Below are 25,006 nucleotides of genomic sequence, written 5' to 3' on the forward strand. Positions count from 1 at the left end.
ATGCCCCAAAACTAATATGGCTAACATGATCTTGCTGTTCTGGATAAGACTTGTGTCATAGTTTGTGGTATGATATGAAAAGACTTTGCCATAAGAAATCTATATCAAATAGTTCAGGAGATCATGAATAGGTTAGTTGTTGAACACTAAAGTATGACAAGGTCTTGTCTAATAAAGCTTAATAAAGTTTGATTGAAATTGGCCAAGTGGTTCTGGAAAAGAAGATGAAAATGTGAAAAATTTATGGACAGACAGATGACAGACAAAACATGATCATAATAGCTCACTCGAATTTTCAGCTTAGGTGATTCAACAAGCCTGCAATATGTGTTAATTGTAGAACATGCCTCACCCCACATCTGTATACTTAAAATATGGGACAGACCATCTCTGATCTATCCCAATATTTTCCAAAGAGCTACAGATTTTCAGCTACAAATGTACATGTACTAGAAATGGCATTTATTCACAAACACCACAATATATTTACATTCACTGAATTCTTTTTGCTTATCTTGCTTTGGAAATTGACCGTGCTTTCATCTGCAACAATGAATATGTTTGTTGCAAACTGATACAATCGGGATTTTTAGTACCACCTGCCTGCATAATCATTACCAAATATGGAGCGTCATCAAGGTCAAAGGGTGCATTGGCTGTTCCATTTAACGTAACGAATGGGTCAATCATGATATTTCGGTACTTAAATCTAGTTTATGTTTTTAAAAAATACAAACAATAAAATGTCTTTCTTTGTTGTTTCAACGGGTTATGAAGGTAGCAATCATTGCAGAAAAATTGCATAACCCACTAATGCTGGTTATGATTTTTTCCTGCAATGCTTGCTACCTTCACCACCCAATGAAAAACCTAAGGATACATTTTATTGTGTGTGAAATCTTACAAATAGAAAGTAAGCAAAAAATCCAAGTACTGATTCAAAACATCTCGTTAAGTTTTATACTGAACCACTTCATACTGTAACAGAAAAATGCAGTACCTTTCTCACAGAGGGGGGAGGTTAACATTGTGGGACACCCCCCCCCCCCCCCCCCCCCCCAGCAAAATAAGACATTTAAAATCTTTTTCATACATTTTTTATTGTACTACAGGCGTGCTTTCTTTTCAATGAGTAGCAACAATATATATTATAATTTCATTATTGCACAGAACGTGTAACAGTAATCAATTTCCGAGCTCTCTCACAACAGAACCTGGCATAAATCCACAAATAAAAACAGCTATATTTGCATACAATAATTATATATCAAATGACCTAAATACTACATTATTGCACTTTATTCTTGAACAAATACGTCTTTTTTTCAGCACTGACGAGTATTTCATTAACGTTAATCTATGTGGTGGTACTGTATGAAATACAGAACATGGTAAGACAAAAAAAATAAATGATTGTTTTGTAGAAAATGCTTTGTTTTGATTGTGAAATTATTTTTTAAAAAGCACTTTAAAGAAATACATGTAAACCCACGTGAATCAAATACTGATAATTTGAAAACCACAACCAATTGCTTATATTTCCATCATCTGGACCAAATTCATATCACGGGTATCACTACTGGTTTAAAATGTGAGAAAAATATCGAGTTCAAATACTGAAAATTGTAAAATTTCTTATTATATCACGTACTATAGCTCATGATGTACATGTAATTGATGAATTATCAATTAATAAAACATAAATCTATACATCTGTCGTAAAGAAAGATTCAAAGAATCACAGCAGTTTCAATCTCAGCCTCAAAAAATGTGTTGTATTTCAAAACTAGCAGTGGAAGACTTGAACTATTCCATGAATAGTTTGAATTGTTTATCAATCTATACCTCAGTGAAACAGAATATATATTTAACGAATCCAAGCAGTTTCAATCTCAGTCTCAAACACTATGTTGTATTTCAAAACTAGTTGTACTAAGGAAGACTTAAAATATTCCCTAAGGAAAATGTAATAAAGTATTTCTAAAATAATATCTTTCACAAAGAACACCAACCTTGCATATCTAACATAAAATATTCGAATTCCTGACTACAGTAATTAATGCATGAATATTTCATATTATGTGTACGGATTCCTAAAATTTTCTGTATCATCTCTGCTTAAAGCCATGACTAAAAAACAAACAAGCATTACTACAATGTTCCAAACAACCGAGTCAAAAATATTTAAAATCTACAATTTAATGTACTGTTTTAAAAATCAAAACAAGGAACAAAATCTTTGACGAGATGCAACATACAAATTTTCCAAATGACACATCCCTGGAGTACTTGTAGGCACTATGATCATGAAATATTAGTAATGTTCCCCAGCAGTATTTGTAGATTGTCCAGTTGTCCATCACATGTCATCAGTTAGTCTTGTTCACTGTTGCATAAACTGGTTCCTACACAAAATTAAGTTTAAAATCCTTTTACTGTAAAACAGAATTAAGGGCAGGGAGTGAGCAAAAGTGTATATGTATGTCTTTATCAATATATTCCTGCATGTTGTGACATCATCCATCAATGGAAACGATACTCTGTAGAAGTTTTGTATTACCGGTATGTACAGTGAAAACTGCCTAATCCAACACCTGTGCAATCTGTTTCACTAAACATTCTGACCTTTATTTTCATTCTCAATTACATATTTTTTTTTAATTTTTTTTTTACAGTTTTACACAGTTTATTCCAAAACGCTGGGTACTCCTACAAAAATTTGTCTCCCAGTGCATGTTGGATTAGATAGGCCTCACTGTACTATTCTTAGATAATATTTTTAGAATACAATGTATGAAGTTTGGCTTTATTCACAGGCACAGTTAGGTGTACATGTCTTCCAACAAATTATTTGTCGTATTTCAATGTACATGTATTGCATACCAATGTTTGTGACTTTTTAAAATACAATTTTGAGACTGTTAATTTCAAAGAATGTAAGTCATGATAAAGGATGATAAAAGGATTACTCACAGAGCCATTTTGGACTGGTTTCGATGCAACCAAGAGTCCGAATGGATCATTCGGCTCTACCACAGGCTACAAAATGTAAGCATCAAAACTTAATTCCCCCTTACAGAGTAACCAATAACTGTATAATTCCCTTACACAAAGTAACAAATACAGAATGAAATTTCAATACATTGTATAAAGTATTGCAGAAAAAATTCTCGAAAAAAATTCATGAATGATTTCATATCTATCAAACTGTACATGCAATGGCTATATATAAAAGGACAATTAAAGTCACATCTATGTTGAAATGTATAAAAGTTAAATTAATTCAAAAACAAAACTTCAGCTTCTCCGGGTATATACTGTGGTATCATTTCAATTTTTGAGGACCGACTTTCATGGATTTTCAAGATTTTACAGTGTCGTTGGGATTTTGTAGATAATGGTTTCTATACATTGAAACATTAAATAGATTAGTGTATTTTGTTGTGCTTGAAAACCCACGAAATCCATAAATCTGCCGATTCCACAGGATTGATAAATATGTATACAATTAATGAAGGATTAGGTGCATGTAGGAATGCAGGAAGGTGAAGGCAGGAAGCATATATATATAAATATATAAATGTATATATATAGTAAGAAAACAAATTGAAGAATGTCTGGTTAACAGTCATTTACACACTCTGACAGCATTAACGGTATGTGCCATTTTGATACAGACTGTGTATGTTATATATTAAACTGCACATTTATATTAAACTTCCAATTCTCAAAGGTGTTTCTTGTTTTACAACAAGAATCAAAGAGATCACATGGAATGGTCCATTGTTTCCCTAGCCATAGCTTGATAGTCACCAGTCCAAATATAAAAGTCTATCAATAATAAATTAAGAAAGCAACAGAAAATCAAAAAAATATATTGTAATTTCTAATGTTAGACAGTGTCGAAGAGAAAATTTCTACACATGTAATAGTAAAATGAAATAAATTCTCTATTTAAAGCAATTCTTTGAATGACTACTAAAAATCAACTTTTGAGTATCAAAAATTCCCCATTCTTTCAAACTATTGTATGTTCAATTAAAAAAAATACTAGTTAAAAAAGAAAATTGAAGACAGTTGTTACAGCATTGAAAACTTTTGAAATATATATAATACATGAACTACACGTAGTGAAAAAGGAACTTGACTTGGATCTAAATAATAGAATTTTTGATACTTTCTTCAGGTTTAGTCATGAGTATAAGCATTAAGTAGTCAGCCACAACATCTCATACCACATCATTTCCAATTTACTTACCAAATTTTTACCACTGCTAGATTTTCGATGACCCTTTTTCTTTAAACTACCACCTTTGAAATTAAATGAGTCTCCAAATGAGTTATCAAACACTGCAAAGGGGTCGTCTCTTGAATCACTTACAAAGTCTCCATTTTTAGTGTTGGAATTGCCTTTCACTGCACTAGCAAATGATGCAAATGGGTCACTACTGTTCATAGAGTCAAAACCAGATGACTCAAATCCTTCAGAACTGAAAGGATCGCTGTCTGCAAAAGGGTCATTTGTTGTAAACGGATCCTCAATTGTAAAGCTGCTGAAAGAATTAGAGTGCAAGTCTTTGGTGCTTTGCTCTTTTGGCGGTGCTTCCTGTGTAGTAAAATTATTTCTGGGTGGTGGTGTTGGTATTGATGAGGTTACATTTGTCCTTGGTCGAGGCCTTGGAACTGGAGTATTACCATTTATGTTATGTGAATTTGAAAGCGATACAGTTTTTGGCACATTTTCTGAGTTTCTTGGGGGAGGAATGGGAAGGGAGGAGTGCTGGATCCCAGCTGGAGAGGAATTTGGCCTTGGGGGAGGTGCAGGAGGAGGGGGATCGTTTGGTAATGGAGGAGGTGGCCCTTGTGGTGAGGGCAAATCAAAGTCATCAGAATTCTCAAAGTAATTCTGATTTAAAGTCAATTTCTCCGTAATTTTGCTGGAAGCAGACACATTTAAAGCACTGTTGGGTTGCATATGCATAGCTGGGGAAGACTTCAGGAATGAGGTGTCAAATGGGTCAGATGATTTACATGTAAATGGAGAGTAAATATCGACAGCGGCGGGAAGACTTGATTCATCAACATTTCCAAATGGATCACTTGCCTGTGCAGCTGGAGTGGGTACTTTCATCATCTCATTGATAGATTTTTTTGGAGGAGCATTACGCTCTGCGAACAAGTCTCTGGGAGTCTTATTTGTTGCTGGTGACCCTATGCTACAGAGGTCAGCAAATGCATCTTTCGGTTGAGATGCCGTTGTTACTGGAGCAGCAAAGGGATCTTCCACCTTCACTGGAGCCAAAACAGGCTCATCAAACAGGGAGAAATTCTGTTGCTGAGGTGCAGCTGGTTGTGCTTGGCCACCAAACGGGTTAGGTGATGCTTGCTGTCTCTGTGGAACTGGTGGAGCAAATCCTACCTAAATAATGAAAAGTATGCGTCCATTTATATACTTGTACTTTTGCTCTGACAGCAATTTACACTAAAGCTGGTCATAACAAGAGTACATGTAATACCTTTGTGAGGCACAACAAAAATGAAAATACTTGCTTTATGCTTTAGGTCTTCAAATCTGTATAACAAAGTTAGGTTAGGAAATATATTTTTACGAATGAAAGTGATAATAAGCAACCTTACATTCCCCACAATGAATGACAATGCTACACATAATGAAACACAACGCTATGCATAAGATACCACAAATTCTAATGTGCTAAACTGTACTATTTTCATGCATTACTCAAACATGTCATATGTAATTAATATTGTAATGTTTAGAAATGTAAATTATGTAAAACAGAAATATTTTCATTGAATACGGCTTGAAAACTGATTTCACACAAGTTGAACCAATAGTATATTTTGCCCAAACTTTCAAGTTCACAAAGGATATAACTTTCATAAAAAAAAATTAATCAGAATTTCCTGTGAATATGCACATCTACACAGTATGTCCTTACTAACTACCAAGTTTCACAAGATTCTGTTAAACGGTTTCAGAGGAGTTGCGCTAATAAGAATAGAATTGACAGAAGCCAAACTTCCAAGGTCACAAGTGGCATACATGTAACTCCCTGGAAAAAAATCAAATCAGAATTTTCTGTGAATATGTACATCTACACAAGTCCTTGTCAACTACAAAGTTTCATAAAATTCTGTTGAGCATTTTCAGAGCATTTGTGCTGACAAGAATAAGACTGATGGATGGATTAAAAACATACCTTCTGCAACTCACTGTGTGGGGCATAAAAATGTATTTCTATGTTAATGTAACCTTTTCCAATTGATGACCATGACAAATTCAAAGCAGATTCTTAGTTGTTATGAGCTCTAAAATCCATAGACAAGGATGTAATACTGATGAAATGACAGGTTCATGAAAAAAAGAATTAATATACAGACAGGATGATTTCTCCTTGCTTTACTTGTTAGGGAGATATGAATGAAGTTTTTGAATATTTACCCCTTGTTGGGCAGCAAATGGGTTAGGTTGAGGTGTTGATGGGAATGGTGTTGCTGGTTGCCCAAATGCTGCAAAACCTTGCTGTGGTTGAGCTGCACCAAAACCTGGTTGTGGACCGCCAAATCCTGGTTGTGGACCGCCAAATCCTGGTTGTTGTGGACCGCCAAAGCCTGGTTGTTGTGGACCGCCAAACCCTGGTTGCTGTGGACCGCCAAACCCTGGTTGCTGTGGACCGCCAAACCCTGGTTGTTGTGGACCACCAAACCCTGGTTGAGCGCCTGGGCCAAAGAGACTCATGATATCATCTTTTTTCTTAGCAGGGGCAGGTTCACTGCTGAAGAGATTAAGTTCATCAAGGTCAGAGCTTGCTGACTTGTTTTGGTCAGTGTTTGCTGTGGGTGCAGTGGAGCCTCCCCATGGGTCTGAGGATGTACTGGCGCTTGCGGATGAGGTTGCGGGGGAAGGGAGGTCGTCAAACAGGGACTCCATTTTGTTTATCTGCTGTATGCCCTGTAATATCAAAGTTTTTATATCATAAAGAACTACATGTATGTGTGATTACAGCCAATCTGGGGCCACTGTTGAACAAATAAACTTAAAGCTTTCAAAATATTCTACTTATTTTACAGAAAGAGATTACATCCAATACAGTTTCATATACATGTAATTTGTCTCTAATATTTACAGACAAAACGAGAGGCTCATGGGCCACATTGCTCACCTGAGTCACCTTGGCCCATATTTAAAGATTTTCCCTACATATTCACATGCAAAACTTTGTTCCCTGTTGTAGCCCCAACTTAACCCCCGGGAGCCAAGGTTTTTATGATCTTGAATCTGCACTATGTCAGGAAGCTTTTATGCAAACTTCTCTGACCCAATGATTCTTGAGAAGAAGACTTTAAAGATTTTTCCTATATATTTGTATGTAAAATTTGATCCCCTATTGTGACCCCACCTTACCCTAGGGGACCATGGTTTTAACAAACTTGAATTTGCACTATGTCAGGAAGCTTTCATGAAAATGTAAATTTTTCTGGCTCAGTGGTTCTTGAGAAGAAATTTAAAAAAAAGATTTCCCAATATATTTGTATTTAAAACTTTGTTTCCCTATTGTGGCCTCATCCTACCGCCGGGGGCCATCATCTGAACAAACTTGGATCTACTTTATACCAGGAAGCTTTCAAGTAAATCTCCACTCATATGGCCTAGTGGTTCTTGAGAAGAAGACTTTTAAAGATTTTCCCTATATACTTGCAGGTAAAATTTTGATCTCCTATTGTGGCCCCACCCTACCCTTGGGAATTATGATTTTAACAAACTTGAATCTCCACTATGAAAGAAGCTTTCATGTAAATTTCAGCTTTTCTGGCTCAGTGGTTCTTTAGAAAAAGATTCTTAAATGACCCCACCCTATTTTTGCATTTTTGTGATTATCTCCCCTTTAAAAGGGGAATCGCCCTTCATTTGAACAAACTTGAATCCCGTTCATCCAAGGATGATTTGTACCAAATTAAGTAGACATTGGTCCATTAGTTCTGGAAAAAATAATTTTCCTATATATCAGCATGTAAAACTTTGATCCCCTATTGTAGCCCCACCTTACCTCTGGAGGCCATGATCTGAACAAACTTAAACCTACTTTATATCAGGAAGTTTTCAGGTATATCTCCACTCCCATGGCCCAGTGGTTCTTGAGAAGAAGACTTTTAAAGATTTTCCCTATACATTCTCATGTAAAAAATTTGATCCCCTATTGTGGCCCCACTCTACCCCTGGGGGTCATGATTTTAGCAAATTGAATCTACACATGTCAAGAAGCTTTCATGTAAACTAAAGATTGTTTTTATGAAAAACAAATGTCTCCCCAGCTCCCCAAACTGGAAGTGCTCCAAATGAAACCACCTCCCCCTAATGTACTGCATGGTATGGAGGAGCATGAGCAGGAACATAAACATTATGAACTCTGATAAGCCACATAGGAGAAGTGTTCACAAAATATATTACACCCTCCACCCCTCTTATATCCACTATAACTTTTAGGAAAATAACTGGATCCTCCCGTCCCACAAAAATGCACATCTACCAATGGCAATGAAGCATTGTACAAAGTTTCAAATGTATCAGATAAGCCATATAGGAGGAGACGTGTTCACAAACTATTTCACATCCTCCACCCCTCTTAGATCCACAATAATGTTTAGGAAAATAACTGGATCCTTCTGTCCCACCAATATGCACATCTACAAATGGCAATGAAGCATTGTACAGAGTTTCAAGTCTCTCTGATAAGCCATGTAGGAGGAGAAGCGTTCACAAGATTTTGTGACAAACGAACAAAAAGTACAAAAACAATGTCTCCCCTTGAAAGAGGGGAGACATAATTTCAGCTTCTCTGGCCCAGTGAATTTTGAGAAGATTTTTAAATGACCCCACCCAAGTTTTGCATTTTTGTGATTATCTCCCCTTTGAAGGGGGCATGTTCCATCATTTGAATCCCCTTCACCCCAAGGATGATTTTTACCAAGTTTGGTTGAAACTAGCCCAGTGGTTCTGTAGAAGAGGTTAAAAGTATGAAAAGTTTACAGACAGACGGACTGAGGGATAGATGATGGACAACGGGTGATCAGAAAAGCTCACTTGAGCTAAAAAATGTTCTATATTTAGTTCTGATGGTGTTATTGTGAATATAAACGATAAAGTTTGGTTTTGTGAGATGACCGTCTCCAGCATTGTAAGAAAATTAGATGACATGGTTATCCCTACAATGCTGTCTTCTGTCATCCCCTAATAATAACAAAACCACACTTTAACGTTTGATTAACCCTACATGTATCTTGTGTCAATCAACTAACAAAGTATAAAATAGACACTTATTGTACAAAATCAGAATAAAATAAATTTTCCAAAACATTTATGATTTTTAAAGTTTGGTCATTACCTGTTCAATGCTGACTAACTCAGTCTGTAGAGCAGACAGATCGGTCGCTTCCTTCTGTACCAGGGCATTGTTGGGAGGAAACTGTCAATGGAAATCAATAATCCACAATGACATATAGTACTGAATTCCTGTCAACTCCTTTTTCTGTGATGGCAAATTTTTGCAGTTTGATTAAAAAATAAGCAGCAATATTTTTTGCAGTTTCAAATTTTGTAGCTTTGGAGTAGAATACAGATGATAAAATCATTATTTTTTGTGAATGTATATTTTATAGTTGAAGGAAAATTGCATTATTTCCCCAAAGTATAACAACCTCCATAAAAACCCTGTTATACTGTAATTATACATACAATACCCTTTATCTGTTTATTCAAATTGGCAAACTAAACAGCAAATGTATTCTCCACACTAATGAATAAATAATAAAGTCAAACTACAAGTTTATATATTCTCAGGATATTCTCTCTTTATACATATTATTATATGAATAGATATGAATTCTATTTATACAGGTTATTATTAAATTATTTTCCCAATTATAAGAACTGTTAGTTTTCTTCTCTCAGTGTATTTATTGTCAATGTTATTATCAATGCAATTTGAATTAGTATGACAGTGAAGAGGAAATAAAGTAAAGTGGCTATTATTTTGTAACACTGGTGTGATATGGAATTCTTCCAGATGATAAAGACCCTAAAAATCAACAATTCTGAGGTTCATAAAAGCTCAGATTTACAACATTTTTTAATTTTATGGGACAAAGTGAATTCCTTCTGCTTCTAGTTAGTTGTCAAGACTTCTACCAGCGAATGTGACCTTCTTATGACAAAATTAATGCTTTAATGATTTTGCTGAAAGTTCTTTTTAATGCAGTTTTCGTAATGGTGACCAAACCAAACATACTTCTATCAACTTGACCTGTGGTAAGTAAATCTATATCAATGACTAGCCATAATTTTTTTTTACTAATTTGGAATAGAAATTTCAAAACGTTAATTTTGGACAAGATCTTTATGAACCTGTATCAGAATCAGAGAACTTCTATGTTAGTTGAAAATATCAAGAAAGAAAGATAGATTGCTGAAGCAAATTGCACATCACTCTCTTAGACTTAGAGAAGTCCATATGTCAGTATTAATAAAGCATCTAAATCTACCAGACCAGAACTTACTTCATAAATTGGTTCATCTATCTCATTTTCCTTGAGGTTTTCCTAATGATATCATATTTTAACAATATCAACTTCTGCAAATTGACATTTCATGAATGCACTGTATATCAATAATTTGCAGATTTTAATAAAAAGTTGTATACCTTTGAGTCTGGCTCATCGTCAGTGGATGACTCGGTGGCTAATTCTCCACCCAGCTGTACAACTGTAATAAACAATGCAAACGATTACATTCAGACTATTCAAACAGCAAAAGCAAAGTACAAGATTTTAGCATACAGATCACTAATGGTGAATCAAGGACTGGTACTGTAAATTAATATTTATTTGTGAAGAATTTCTAAATGTGAATGGTCAATAAGATAACATTAAAATTGCAATGACTATTAAACATTTAGGTGTGAGCACACATATAGGCGTCACTTATCAGCAACCATGGCTAGATACAGGCAATCTAGACCCTTGTAAATGTTTATTCGGTATATAAAGGGTGTTAAGAAAATTCGTTCCGTTTGTAAATTTAAAAAATTAAATAGAAAAACTAAATATTTTTGTTTCAAAATTTTACTGGTAACACTTTAGAATTTTTTTTCCATTATATCGATAGTTATCCTTCCCTATGTGCACTCTCTCGTGTTACTATGGAGTGATATAAACATAATGTCTATTACGTCATGAAATAAATATGCCGAGTTCGTTGAAAAAGCAGACGTCCTGTACAAGTGTTGATACAATTAAGGAACGAGCTCAAGCTTTGGCTTTATTAGATGCAGGATTAAGTGTGAAGGATGTGGCTAAGCAACTATGTAAAAGTGAGCGATGGGTAACAAAGTGGAGACGAAGGCGAGAGCAAAATACACAACTAACCGATCAACCGAGATCCGGTCGGCCATCGAAAATAGTGGGGGTAGTAAAGAAAAAAGTGGAGAACATAAAATACAAAAGAGGAAAATCAACAAGAAAATGCAGCAAGGAACTTAAGAACTCAGGCTTTAATGTAAGTCACGTAACTGTTTATAATTATTTGTGAAAAGTTAAAAAAATGGAAGGCATTTAAAAGATCGAGAAATCAACTACTGACAAAAAAACAGAGGCAAAAGAGATTGAAATTTGCTCGTGATCACAAGCATTTGACGGCTGAAGACTAGGAGAACTACATCTTTAGTGATGAATCTACAAAATATTTGTTTCATGTTCCGAACCGACAGGACGATGTTGTATGGGGGTCCCAGTCAGATGAGGTTCCAGACGTAAGCTGTGTCAAGTCAAGCGCTAAAGTCATGATATGGGGTGCGATGGGAGTTCAGGGTTTGTCCAAACTTCACATTGTTCCAGCTGGCAAAACTATTAATGCTGACTATTATGTGAAGAAAATTCTTCAAAAAGAACTAAAACCTGCTCTGAATCGACAGAAAAATAGTGGTAGGATTGACGAACGAAAGTTGGTTCAATATTCAGGACACGCTACGTTTGTTCAAGATGGAGCGACACCTCACACTGCCCTCCTAACACGAAATTGGTGTGAAAATAATTTACCAAACTTTATTTCGAAAGAAGAATGGCCAGACAATTCCCCAGATCTAAACTGTATAGAAAATCTTTGGAGTATTCTGAACAGCGAGGCCTACAAAGATCCGCGCCCAACAACAATGAGCCAATTATGCCGCCGACTTCAACGTACATGGAGGGAGATACCTCAGAAACATTTGATTTCTTTAATTCATTCAATGTCAAACAGAATTAAAAATGTATTGAAAAACAAAGGTGGACTGTCTGGTTATTAAAAACATAAAAACTTGTATATGAGTTGTATTTAAATTAGTTTAGGCATGATGTGAATCATGGAACGAACTTTCTTAACACCCTTTACATACATAAATACCAAAGATAACCCATGAAAGCTCGAAAGCTTATTTCCAATGGGGTCCTTTGATGTACGGATGTCTGCACTAGGGGGTCATTTATGTGGGAGGAAACCGGAGTACCCGGAGGAAACCCACGTGTCCAAGCTGGCGACCTCCATATCCTCTCACATACAACCACTGCCGATCATGGGAGATCGAACTCGGGTCGCAGCGGTGAGAAGCGAGAGCGCTACCTGGATATTAGGTAGTACATGTGAATAAACATCCAGTAGACTTCCTACCGTTTGTTGGGGTTTCCTCCTTCGGCTTGTCATCTGTCTGTTGTTTTTTGGCGGCATCCATTTCCCGTTTCTTGTTCTCATACACAACTTGGAATAAATCCCTCAGAGCTAAAACTACATTCTCTGCCTACAACATATCCAATTTCATAGTGTATTTATTAAAAAATGTTATTCTTATTTCATTCAAATTACAAAAACACTTCCCCTGATGCAGCCTGTACACCAAAGTGCACTTGGACATCGTAACAAGAGGCCAACAGGCCTTAACGGTCACCTGAGTATTAGTTAAAAGTATCACTAGTCCCAAGGGCTATGCAATCTAGAAATACAGCTAAATTATAATACTCAGCAACAGTATAAAACAAGATGTGTTCTTAAAACTTAAATGCCCCCCCCCTCCCCAAAGTGCCTATACTGATGAAAGATTTAACATAATATATGTAACATATTAAGTCAAAACCCTGGGGCAGCAAAATTCACAATTTTGATACAACCTTTTCTGCTTTTCCTAAATATACATTTGGTTTTTATACCATATCAGCAAACTTAAACAAGTCTTCCAAATGAAAAGGACAATAACTTTTGTTAAGAACAAAAAATCCCCACCCTGGAATCAAAATCCCTACCCCAGGGGATCATGAAATTTACAATTTTGGTAAAGGATTACCTACTCCTCTCCTTCTAAACATCTATTTAGTTTCATTTCAGTATCAATAGAAATAAAGAAGATATTATTTAAATGTTTTGCACAGATACACTATTTATACCGAGTTTGGCCTCACACTGCCATCTGACAGAACTTCTACAAAAGGGAACATGAAATTTACAGTTTTCGCTGAAGTCTTTCAGCTCTACATCCCCATAATGCATTTAGTTATTCTTAAAGACATGCTGTTGCAGAGAAGAAAATTTTGAAAATAAGTCAATTTTTGGTGGGTTTTGCTCCACCCCTAAGGCCCCGGGGGTGCAGAAGTCCTGAAATTTGCAATTTAACCCCCCTTGTCCCAAAGATAACTTTACAATAATGAGCCTGAATGAAATTTCAAGAAACAAACCGCTTTTTCAGTTTTGATTCCAAAGAATTTGTGAGTTCTCTCTTCTGTCCCAAATATGTAACCGAACGCTCGTCTGTCGCTTACGTCACGGGAAATGAAGGAGATCTTGTGGACAGGATGATGGTGCAGTAATGTCTGAAACACAGCAGTACACAAGTCAGACTTGTAAACTTGTTAACTCATTCATAATAATAATAAATATTATGCATCAGTCATTTAATTCACATTAAAAAAAGTGTAAGAAATATAATAAGTGTTCCCAGGACCATCTCCAATGCAGCATCTGCATTGTACATTAACAACATTTTACATAATATGCATTAATCATCAGAATTATTTTCTAAGAATGTTTTGCGCCAGTCTTTTTATGTGTGTGGTAACAGACTTAACAGTTCGAAAGATTCACAGAACATATCACTTACAGCTGTTCTAAGGTCGATGAGTTTGATCCCCTCCTCTGAAATATTGATGATGATTCTCTGCTTGTGCTGACCTGAGGACTTGACAGCGATTTTCTGAGCCAGTATGGTTTCTTGACACATCTTGTCTCCCCGAGCGTCAGCTACATCACTCATCCCTATCAGCTTGGCATTAAACACCACACCCTCACCTTTAAATCTGTATGGATCATTCCTGGGATCTGAAGTAAGAAAAATATAAATCCAAATATCCTTCCATAGCAGTATTTGCAGTCAATCCAATCAAGAGCTACCTGCATCGGCTGAATCACTGAATGTTTTGTTTCTGATCTCTAGTTAAGTTTTAATATTGAATAACACAACAACTCACTGTAAAGAAAAATATTAAACATTGCACAGTGTATTGCATTAAGTCTCAAATTACCTGTGCTATCTGAAAGCAAACGAATGAAGGATGTCATATTATAATTGATTTCCAAAATGATATTTTTTCTACACTTTCTCCATGCTGTATTGATGTACCATATAAACAGCACACACTATCTACCTATTCACCTGATCTACAGGAAGTTTTTATTTGAAACGGTTTCATGATCATAATACATGTGTGCTACTTTTTTTTTTTAGTTTTGTTCAAGGTATACAGTCTCTTCCTCAAGTTCCTGTGTTCTCTGTATATCAACATGCTATACACAGCAAAGAGAGGTAACTCAAATTATATGGCGAACTGGCAATGTGCCCATTGGAAACTATTTGATGGTAATTTTAACACACCTATGGGAAGTTTTTTGACTGGTTTCTTTTGTGCATTGCTGTCGGTGGTGGTTTCAGTGGTGGTGGATGCAGGTTCTGTCACTGTGGTATCCGTGGCCGGTGATGTGTTTATTTCTTCAGACATTCTGATCATGCACTCTAATTTTCTCGCAAGTCTTGAGTATGGATTTAGTAAATGACAGGATGTAGAAGGATCAGCACTACAAAGAAAAATTAAATCAAAATATTTCTAAAAATTACTGAGACATATTTTCCACTTTCTTCTTTTCAGAAATGACTTCCTTTTCAAATATTATTCATACATATATCAAATTAATCCAGACTTGCTCACTACATTGACAGTGAAAAACAGAAAAAGTTGCATTCTTACACATAATATTCATTAGATGATGTTTTACAACATTTCTGGTAAGTCATCAATTCAATTTGGGTTAAAACTTCATAAACTGAGAACAACTTTCTTGAAAAATGTGCCTAATTTTGTGACTAAGGTATTTTCTCATTTCTGGGAGAGGAGAGGGTGTGTGGAGTGGGGGCCTAATTAGAGCTCTATTTACTAAGAATTTGTTAATACAGTCCAACCTCAATATCTCAAACTCAATGGGGCTGAGAAAAAAACTTCAAAATATCCAAGGGTTCGAGATATTGAGGTTACAATACATTTATAGAGAAAATGAAGTTGGGACTTTCAACTTACTTTGACATACCCATGATATTCGAGATATCAAAGTTTGAGACACCAAAGGTCAACTGTAATGCTTTATCATACGAGAATATAACATAATTAATTTGTCTCTTAAATGTATTTTGCCAAAAGGGAAAGCACTAATTGAAAATCACACTGTAAAATTCAGGAAACTTAGTAACATATTAATCTTAAGTTGTTATATCATTACATTTGATGATTATAAAGTCTTGAATTGCTTCTTCGTGTCTGATATATTATAAATTCTAGCAACTTCCTTCAACATTCCAACAACCTTTGGCCTTCCAAGAAAAAAGAAAATTTGGATTCCTGTCTTTTGCAGCTTTGCCAACCACTTTTTGTTTGCAACTTTTCTGAAACCATTAAATTTTTTTGGTGTACATCCACTTACATCATTACCCTGATTACATCTCTACATACAATACTTGTAAAAAAAAAAATGAAGATGAAGAAGATTTCATTAATATACCAACTTCAGCATTTTGCTGTTGTAAATGAATTTTTAATTTGCTGTTCTTCATTGACATCAATATATATATATATATATATATATATATATATATATATATATATATATATATATATATATACACACACACACACACACACACACACACACATCACAATTAAACCAGTTGTGGTAGCTCAGTGATAGAGAATTCGGTTCATAATCAGGAGGTCGTGAGTTGGAGCCATGCTCGTGCCATGGCCGAGTCAAACCTAAGACGTAAACATACGTAGTGATTGCTACTTTGCCAACAGTAATTTTTTAAGACCCATTTTAGGTCCGAATATCGGCTCTTTCCCCTACCAAAAATTACCAATTTTTTCCCAATTTAAGGTGGGTCCTTAGTCCTGAATTTTTGGGGTTTAGGTAGCATTTTTTTTGTTTGGGATCAATAGATTAACATTCAGAGTAATGAAAAAAGACAAATTAGTTAAGGATTTCCATATTAATTTTCATAACAGTCACTACTTAAGTCATGTACCCCTATGTAGATTTTTATGAAATTCATTAGAAACAGTTATCTGTTGTTATTTTAAAATGAAAAAAAAAAAAAAATAATTTAAATTGCATTTATTTATCAGGAAACATGTCAATAACTAAAACACATGTCATTTTCAATATGTTCATCAAGTTTTAGTATAATAAGTGCAAAATTATTGAATTAGCCTTATTCTCCAAAATGTTAAAAAACAAACTAATATGGACACAACTTCCTTATAGCATGGTTTACATATCATTTTTTCTGTTTATATTAGTAGATGTACATCTGTTATAGTTATTTATGAAAAAAAATCCATACCTTTCCTTAATAATTTCAAATCTATAGCTTCCAGAGTATGTATACCCCCATAAAAAAAACCTAAGTCTGGCACCATACAGCTGAGCTATTCAAAACCACTGATGGATTAAAATTTTATGTAATTACATGAAAAGACACAGATAATAATTCCTTATCACCTTGGTAAAATGTTTGTGAAAAATATAGGAAATCTATTGCATAATGGACTTGATAAATAATCTAATGAAAACAGAGTTATTGTCCTTGGATTCAATATTTTGAAACACATTATTGAGTATTCAAATATAACTAAGACTTTTGAAATATTTTATGGCTAACAAGATTTTTTACAATAACTATTGAAAAAGACTCCAACAAAATTTATGTTCCAGTCATTAAATTATTGACTTTGGAAAATCTTATGACGTCACAGGAGTGTGGAACTACGTTAACTTGCACTTTTCCCAATAATAAAAATTGGCGAAAAACGTATTTGTTTGAAAATAAGTTCCATGTGAATAGTTTATGTACGACATGACAAAGACGCATAAATTTTAGGTGATTTAGAAAGAATGGTCAAAAATTATAAGAGCTTAAAGAAAAGAAATTTAAATATGTTAAATAAAAGAAGAATCACATGTACATCCATTTGTGTTTGCACGATGTCTTGTTTGATGTGATATATTTAGCATGTTTACAATAATGTCTAGGTTTTCCCAATTTGATCAAAATGTTGACAATTTTTCGCAATTTGAAAGCCACAGGACTTTTTTGAAAAATGTTGAAAAATCACTGGCCAAATGCTCTGCAATTAGAAATGAGAATTATGGGTCCTTTGGATATGACCTTAAAAATGACAGTCCTGTAGCAGGTGCTGGCACATTGATAATTTACTCAATTCTATTATCAAAATAAAATAATAATGCTACTTCATCAATTGATCCAAATTATTATGTCCATTTCATGGTTTTAAAATATTTTTCACATGCAGATGAAATGGTTGTATGCTCTCTGAAACACCCTGTATCACCACCAGTGAATTCCTTTGCCTTGGACATTGCCCAGAGCAATCTTCACACTAGGTTTGTTAATGCTTACAGTCTATCATCCTTCAATATACAGGATAAACCTATTATTATATGGATGTCTGCAAACATTTTATAAGACTTTTAATGTATACATGTATTTCAAAATGGTAGAAGAATAAAAATGATGTAATTCATGCATTATCACAACTTTTCTACAAATCCACATTAACCTTCTAACACAACATGCAATATACTACATGCTTGTACAGTCTTTATCAGGTAAAACATTGTTCTATTCATAATGTCTATTCATTATGTCTGCATTCACTCTGGGAGACCAATAACCCACATTTTGTGATACACTGTATACCTTTAATTGAACTCACAATACATTCAACTCAGTTTTTAAAAAAAATCTAGATTGGGTAACAGGGATTTATCACTGTAAATTATGCTCCTTCCTAAATTAGTCAAGCTGAAACATGACAACATCCCTCCATTATCTTACACAACCTAAATTACACAGATAAAACATTTTATGTTGTCTGACCTCAGTGGCCCGCTAGCTCACTTCACATCACTCCAATCAACAATGAAGAAAAAGTTCAATGTACTCCTTCTTTCTGCTCAACAAAAGAACTAAAACTTATATTCCTACCACAATCCACTCCTCCCATCTGTTGAGATAAAGACCTTTACTTGGGTACCCTCCGACCCGGTCCATCAGCCTATTATCTGCACTATCTACATAAAATACCGTCAATAAAATCACCGATAAAGTCCTCATGTAGTCTTATGATGAGGCCTGTGCCTGTATTGGCCCACACTGTCAGTTTCTATGCGTACCTTTACCCAAATTATCCTACAGCAGATCAAAGGTATACATGGTGGATAATCCCTCTTGCTTTTGGACGTCTGGGTGTGTAAATGCACACAAAGAAGTTAATGCACAGGATTACATAATATGTCAATGCCTCTGGGTGAGGTACAGACATTTATACAAAACTGTTTTAGCAGTTCGTACATTATTTGATTATAGTGTTTCAAATCTATTGCCACTGGGCTAGGGTGGAACTCACTGTATCAAACAAGTTCATTTCAAAACATCTACAATTTGTTAAAGCAATAAGAATTTCTCAGTAAATTTCCCTCCCACATGCACGTTTTTCTCAAGTGCACTGAGGCAAAGTCTGCTGCATGTTATGCATCTAGTGTGTCAAGAGACTCCCAGCTGTTTAACACATTAATTCAGCTGTCAATGATTTGAATATTAGCATGAAATTTATAAATCATATATGTGTATTACGAAGAAATTTTCATTTAAATCATGCATTGAACTATTAGGATAATAATCATATTTAGACCTCATTAATACCTACTGCAAATCACTTTTTCTCTGAATTTGTGGGTGTGCCTACACGTTTTTTGTTGACATGATATTAGTTAACAATGGGTCATGCTTTGTTTACGCCAACTTTAACATTAATTTATTTACAAATTCCCTCAACTGTGTAAAAATGTTACATCATTAATCACTTTAATATATGTAGACTTTGACAAAGAAGAATTTTGCTATTTTCTCAAAATATCTACAATTATATAATACTACAAGAATCTCTGTTTGAATTAAGTTCTAACTACACTGTACCATCTGAGTATTGACAGTAAACTGCATTTTTTTGTGACTTATGTCACTTACTGAGATATTTTTTTTGTTTTTTGGATACAGATTTTTTTTTGGAAGCAGTTTTTGAGTTTGAGAAAACGCTAATCCACAATTTATGAGCACATCATTTTGTCAACTTGAATCTCTGCATAAAATATGGATGTTTTCACATTCCGCCCCAGTGGTTCTACAGATTTTTTCTTTTATGAAACACACTCCTTTTCACTAAATCTTGATCCCATAGAATTTCAAAGGAGATTTGGTAATTCAATTAATGTTTTGTGTTGACTGTGATTAATCAGAAGATGGTCCAGACAAAAACTTTGATCAGAATTACACTTTTCACACTGATTAATCAAACTTTGTTGATTTTTACAGTATATCAATTCTTAGACTCTCTTTATGACTGCTTTTAATTAAATGACATATATTTCAATCCGCACTTTTTAAAAAAAAAATTACAACATAAATTCACTCATTTAAATCATTAAAAAAATGTGGACATATACATAATTATACAATACTTAGTAGATCCAATCATTAGTCACATCTCTCTGACAAGGACAGGATAATGGCACACCCGAATATCATCACAGAGTTGTTGCTGGTCCATACAATGCAAAATTACCCCCAACACCCTACTATAACTCTTTTTAGATATTATTTATCATAATTTCTTTGGATAACAATCATAGTGCGTAAGTACATGTATATATTTTCATACCACAAAATCATATTAGATCATGGCTCAGTGGATATTTAATGAGCTCGACCAGTTTAATCATTCTTCATGACCATAAAGTGAGAATAAACATATAAGTTTAAATTTTCAGACTGATCTAATCCACAACATGCAGATATTCATAATTCATTATAATCCATGTTGAGATTAGAATTCAAATATACTTTAAAATGTCAATAAAGTGTTTGTGTGATTTGAACAAGTCAAGGATGTATGTAATATCTAATTTTTCACTTTAAGAAGTCTATTGATTTCTCAGTTTATGGCTGTGGAGCCAGGGTTGACGAGTCTAAAACATACAGTAAATGTTTTATCTTATCAGATAACATTTACTACATATATTTAAGATAACATTTACTACATATTTAAGATATGGATAACACAAAAACTTTTTTTGGGAAATAACACCAACTAAAATGAAATTTGACAGTCTCAGTGTCACTTCCCAAAGCATGGAGTCATTCATCCTCTAAGAGAACTAATGTGTTCTTCAGTGCCTGAATCAACTATAATCTATCTATATTCTACGCATTATACTTTTCAAGTAAAACATCTTTTGTCATATTTTGCTTTTTTTGTAAGATATCTGGTATAAAATTCTATGAAGGAGTTTTGCTCCTGACCAATAGTAGAAGAAATGTATGGGAACTGAAAATTAACTATGGTCTATTATTAATACTTCGTAAAAGTACAATGAACATTTTTAATGTCAGGGATGTTGTTGTTTTTGTTTTACACGCATATATAATTATGTTCAGGAAAACAAGTATACACTTTTATACTGGAGTATAGACCTAATTTAATACATTTATTATGTGTACAGAATAACTGATACAATACTGTCAAAATATTGGGCATACCTTCAAGTTCCATTAGAACGATGATACATCTTAAAACAAATATAAAACGTAATTGTTTTCAGTGAATTAGTATGCAATTACAAAAGCTGACTTCTTTTAATGTAGTCAATACAGCATCAATAAAGTTGTAGAGAAAATTCGATCTTACAATAACTCTGCGACTTGAAAGGCTAATTATTACACGCTACTTCACACTTAATTACTACAAAGCATAAAATGAAATAATCGAGTTGTGTTGCCACTTTGTACAACGTCTCTGTAGATCTAGCTAAATAAATGTCCCGACCATAAAGTTGATAAACAAGCAACTCCCCCTTCTTGTTTCTAAAGCGTAACAACTAGAACCATGACGACTTGCAAAACTTCGTTCATAGTAAGATTCGATACTTACCATTCTGAAGAATTTTTCAATCTTTTATGCAATGTTTATACTGTGTATTAAATCGACATTTCATTGACTCCTCTCCAAGCTCCTCACTCAAGCAAAACAAAACTACACGCCTCCTAAGTAAAGACAAGTGCCCGGATAAGTAAACTTTACCCTAGTGACGTAACAGACAAACGCAACAAATAATATCTTGGCGGATCTATATTGGCAATAACCAGTCGATACCGGCATTCGACCTCTGCTCCATAACAATATGATAATATATAATACACATTACTACTAAACAATCTGCCACATGATCAAGAATCTCTTTCTCTTCCGAGTTGCCATCGTCGGATATCCCCGGGTGATCACGATGATGAGTAAAAATCGAGATCACCCGTGGGTATCCGATGATGCCGAGTTGCATGAGTAGCCAAAATAGTTTTTGTTCATTTTTGTTCGTTGTCTTAAAGTAGAGAAATTTGGAAATTTTTTTTCTTAGCTAGGCTATCATGTTTTTCGCATATTATCAAATAACAGATTTAATCTTATTTCATATCTCCAGCGCAAAATTATTTAGTGTCCACGATGTCTAAAAATATGACGAATCTCCTCAAGTTATACACCCCCACCCCCCATCCCATTTAGATACTCTTTAGAATCATCTCCTCCATGAATATACACACCTTATCATAGGATCCATATTAGAAATTTAGATATGTCGGGATGAATTTCCGTAATTCGTTTTTACAAATTTGAAATGCATTAATGAATTTTAACGAAATGGAAAATAAATATGCATGGGTCCTAAATAAACTTCCATAAAAATCCACATTTTGTTTTGTTTCCGAGAAAATATCTAAGTAATCAGGTCTAAGTTTCAAAGTTTTTAAATTCAGATAAAAAAAATCACCCATCGTGGCAGCGTTGGGATTTGAACCCATGCCTACGTCCGGTGAGAATGGTGTATCACACACAAGGATAGAGAAACACAGAAACAATTAAACCTAGTTAAAATCGACTAGATGTAATGTTTAAAAGGAATTAACTGTACGTATAACAGTATCTAAAACATTGCACTTTTGGTTTTGAACCTCTAACAACTCTAGAAGGGAGGGGAGGGGGGGGGTGGAGCACAAATTTAACATAAACTCAAATATTATTGAAGATTCGCGGATTATAAAACCTAAACTGACCCAAACCAGGTTATACTCGTATAACTTGTCCCAGAATTAAAGTCATTCCTTAATTATTTGAAGATATCATCACATTCATTCAATGCGCACAAAAATTCAATTAAAGATCTTTTCAAATAGTTCATGATATCTTCAATTCTGAATTATTGTGTGCATTAACATAATTATCTTAAAATAGCATTTATTATTTTGCTGAATTGATGTGTGCAGTAATTGAATTGTTGCTCTCTTCAATTTCATTATTGCGCACATCAATTCAATTAATCCGCGCAATAGCAATAATGATATCATTAATTCATATCGATGCGCGCAATAATTGTTTTAGAGAGAGCAACTATCTAATTAGAGATATCTTCAATTCAACATATCCACAAATGAATTGAATAACCTCTTCCACTGAATTATTCCTCTCTTTGAAGGAATTATACAAAGCATTGTAAATTATTAAAGATACACGTGTATTTTCAATGTGAATTACAGAGATCATCATATTACTTTTTGCGAGCAATATTTCCACCACATTGATGCGCTCATCAAACAAATTGATGAAAGCAATGGTTGATTTGATGCTCGCATTAAATTAATTAATGTGCGAATGAAGTTAATTATTGCGCGAAATAAATAAATTGACGAAATCTAAAGAAAAAATAAAGATATCTTCAATTATTTAGTTTATGTTAATTTGACATTCTACATGGGTGGAAGTATCCATTGGTTTCACACTAGGGTAATTGTCTTGGATCCGTTCGAACTTAACACCCCCTCTATTCAATAAACAATGTCATCGATCCGATCAATTGCGAGTTATAAGATCTAAAACTTTCTTTTAGATGTCATCAAAATTGTGCACAAACAACCAATATAATATCTTTAATAAGTCCTTATTACAGAAAAATTTAATTTTGAATTCATCAAAATTTCATTTTCTAATAAAAATAAAATCACATCTGTTGTTGTTACATCATGGTCAGATAACCTTGCATGTCTTTCAGATTAGCAATACCAGAACAATGAAACACCAAATTAGTCTTTTACCAGTAAAGGGACATGGACACGATTTTTGATAGATTGAAATCGACAGTTTTTTGATATAGAAATAACGCTCTTTTATGAATAAGTGGATTAAAAATAGTTTTACACAGAATATACTTTGCATCTACATAAAATTGGGTTCCCAACATTGCGTTTGTCAACACGCTTTTCATATCCAGGAAATCACGTATGGAAGTAAGAACACCCAAGATTTCTAAACAATATGTCTAAAGCATTCAACATTTCGACGTACGTTAATGATAAATCAATTTAGGGAGCAAGGGAAATGAAAAGTTTAGATATCTCAGATACATTTTTGCGTCAATTTATAATATCATTATTAATTAAATCTTTATACCAAAAACCGTGCCCATGTCTTATCAAAGACTTTTTACACATACATATAAAGATCATAAAAAAAATCAGAAAAGTTATATCAAATTCTCAAAAGTAAAATTTTATGAATCTAATCTAAATCATATTCAAATTTTTCTTGTAAAATCAATGTGGCAGTGCATATGATTTCTGTTTTTAAAAGAGTGTTATTTCAAAAACAATACATTTTACATATGGTGCCTAACCATACTAAGAAAGGCAAATAAAGGACATAACGACAACTGAAAATTAAAAAAAAACAAAAACAAAAAAACCCCAACAAAACAAAACCAACAAAAAAACAAAACAAAACAACAACAACAAAACACACCCCCCCCCCCCAAACAAGTTCTGTACTTTAAAAAAAAAAATCACTTTCGAATACATAAATTTAAAAGATGGAGATGTGATAACATATTCCTGATTATATTGTAACTTTTCTTCCAACGAGGCATTGTTTATAGTTTTGTAAATGCTTTTGTAAATATTTGACATTTACTGAAGCTTTTGCCACTTTCGCTTTAAAATTAGAATTCATACAAGACAAAATCGTCAGCAACATTGATCCATCTTCCCTTGTCACTTCGTGAGGAATATGGTGGGTTACAAAACTTTTACCTTGGAAGATACATTAGATCCAGATGGGCAAAAAATGACTAAAGATACCCCTAATTTTTCTTAATCAGTACCCTTCAACTTTAACAAGCAAGCAATAAAATGAATGAGTTGCAATGTATAGTGGGTTACCGTTTAATACAATGAATTTACAAATGCTA

At 34.0% G+C, this 25,006-nt stretch overlaps 1 protein-coding gene across 8 annotated transcripts; it reads right to left on the reverse strand.

Annotated features, from left to right (window-relative positions):
- Positions 1–1,080: 1,080 nt before the first annotated feature.
- On the reverse strand, positions 1,081–21,804 carry LOC125671762 (disabled homolog 1-like). Of its 8 annotated transcripts, none has more exons than XM_048907643.2 (12): positions 21,649–21,804; positions 14,970–15,169; positions 14,199–14,416; positions 13,777–13,911; positions 12,722–12,848; positions 10,719–10,780; positions 10,576–10,617; positions 9,405–9,485; positions 6,464–6,973; positions 4,259–5,419; positions 2,974–3,039; positions 1,081–2,405 (listed from the first exon to the last, which is right to left on the reverse strand). In XM_048907643.2, the coding sequence occupies exons 2-12, from the start codon at positions 15,100–15,102 to the stop codon at positions 2,370–2,372; spliced, it is 2,571 nt and encodes an 856-aa protein (XP_048763600.2). In that variant the 5' UTR covers positions 15,103–15,169; positions 21,649–21,804; the 3' UTR covers positions 1,081–2,369. The 8 variants fall into 8 exon arrangements, with proteins under 8 accessions (XP_048763600.2, XP_048763601.2, XP_048763602.2 ...); XM_048907644.2 differs by lacking the exon at positions 21,649–21,804 and adding an exon at positions 18,836–18,986; XM_048907645.2 differs by lacking the exon at positions 21,649–21,804 and adding an exon at positions 18,648–18,869.
- Between the last annotated feature and the right edge of the window lie 3,202 nt (positions 21,805–25,006).

Source organism: Ostrea edulis, chromosome 4 (genome assembly GCF_947568905.1).
Source record: "Ostrea edulis chromosome 4, xbOstEdul1.1, whole genome shotgun sequence".
NCBI classification, from domain to species: domain Eukaryota; kingdom Metazoa; phylum Mollusca; class Bivalvia; order Ostreida; family Ostreidae; genus Ostrea; species Ostrea edulis.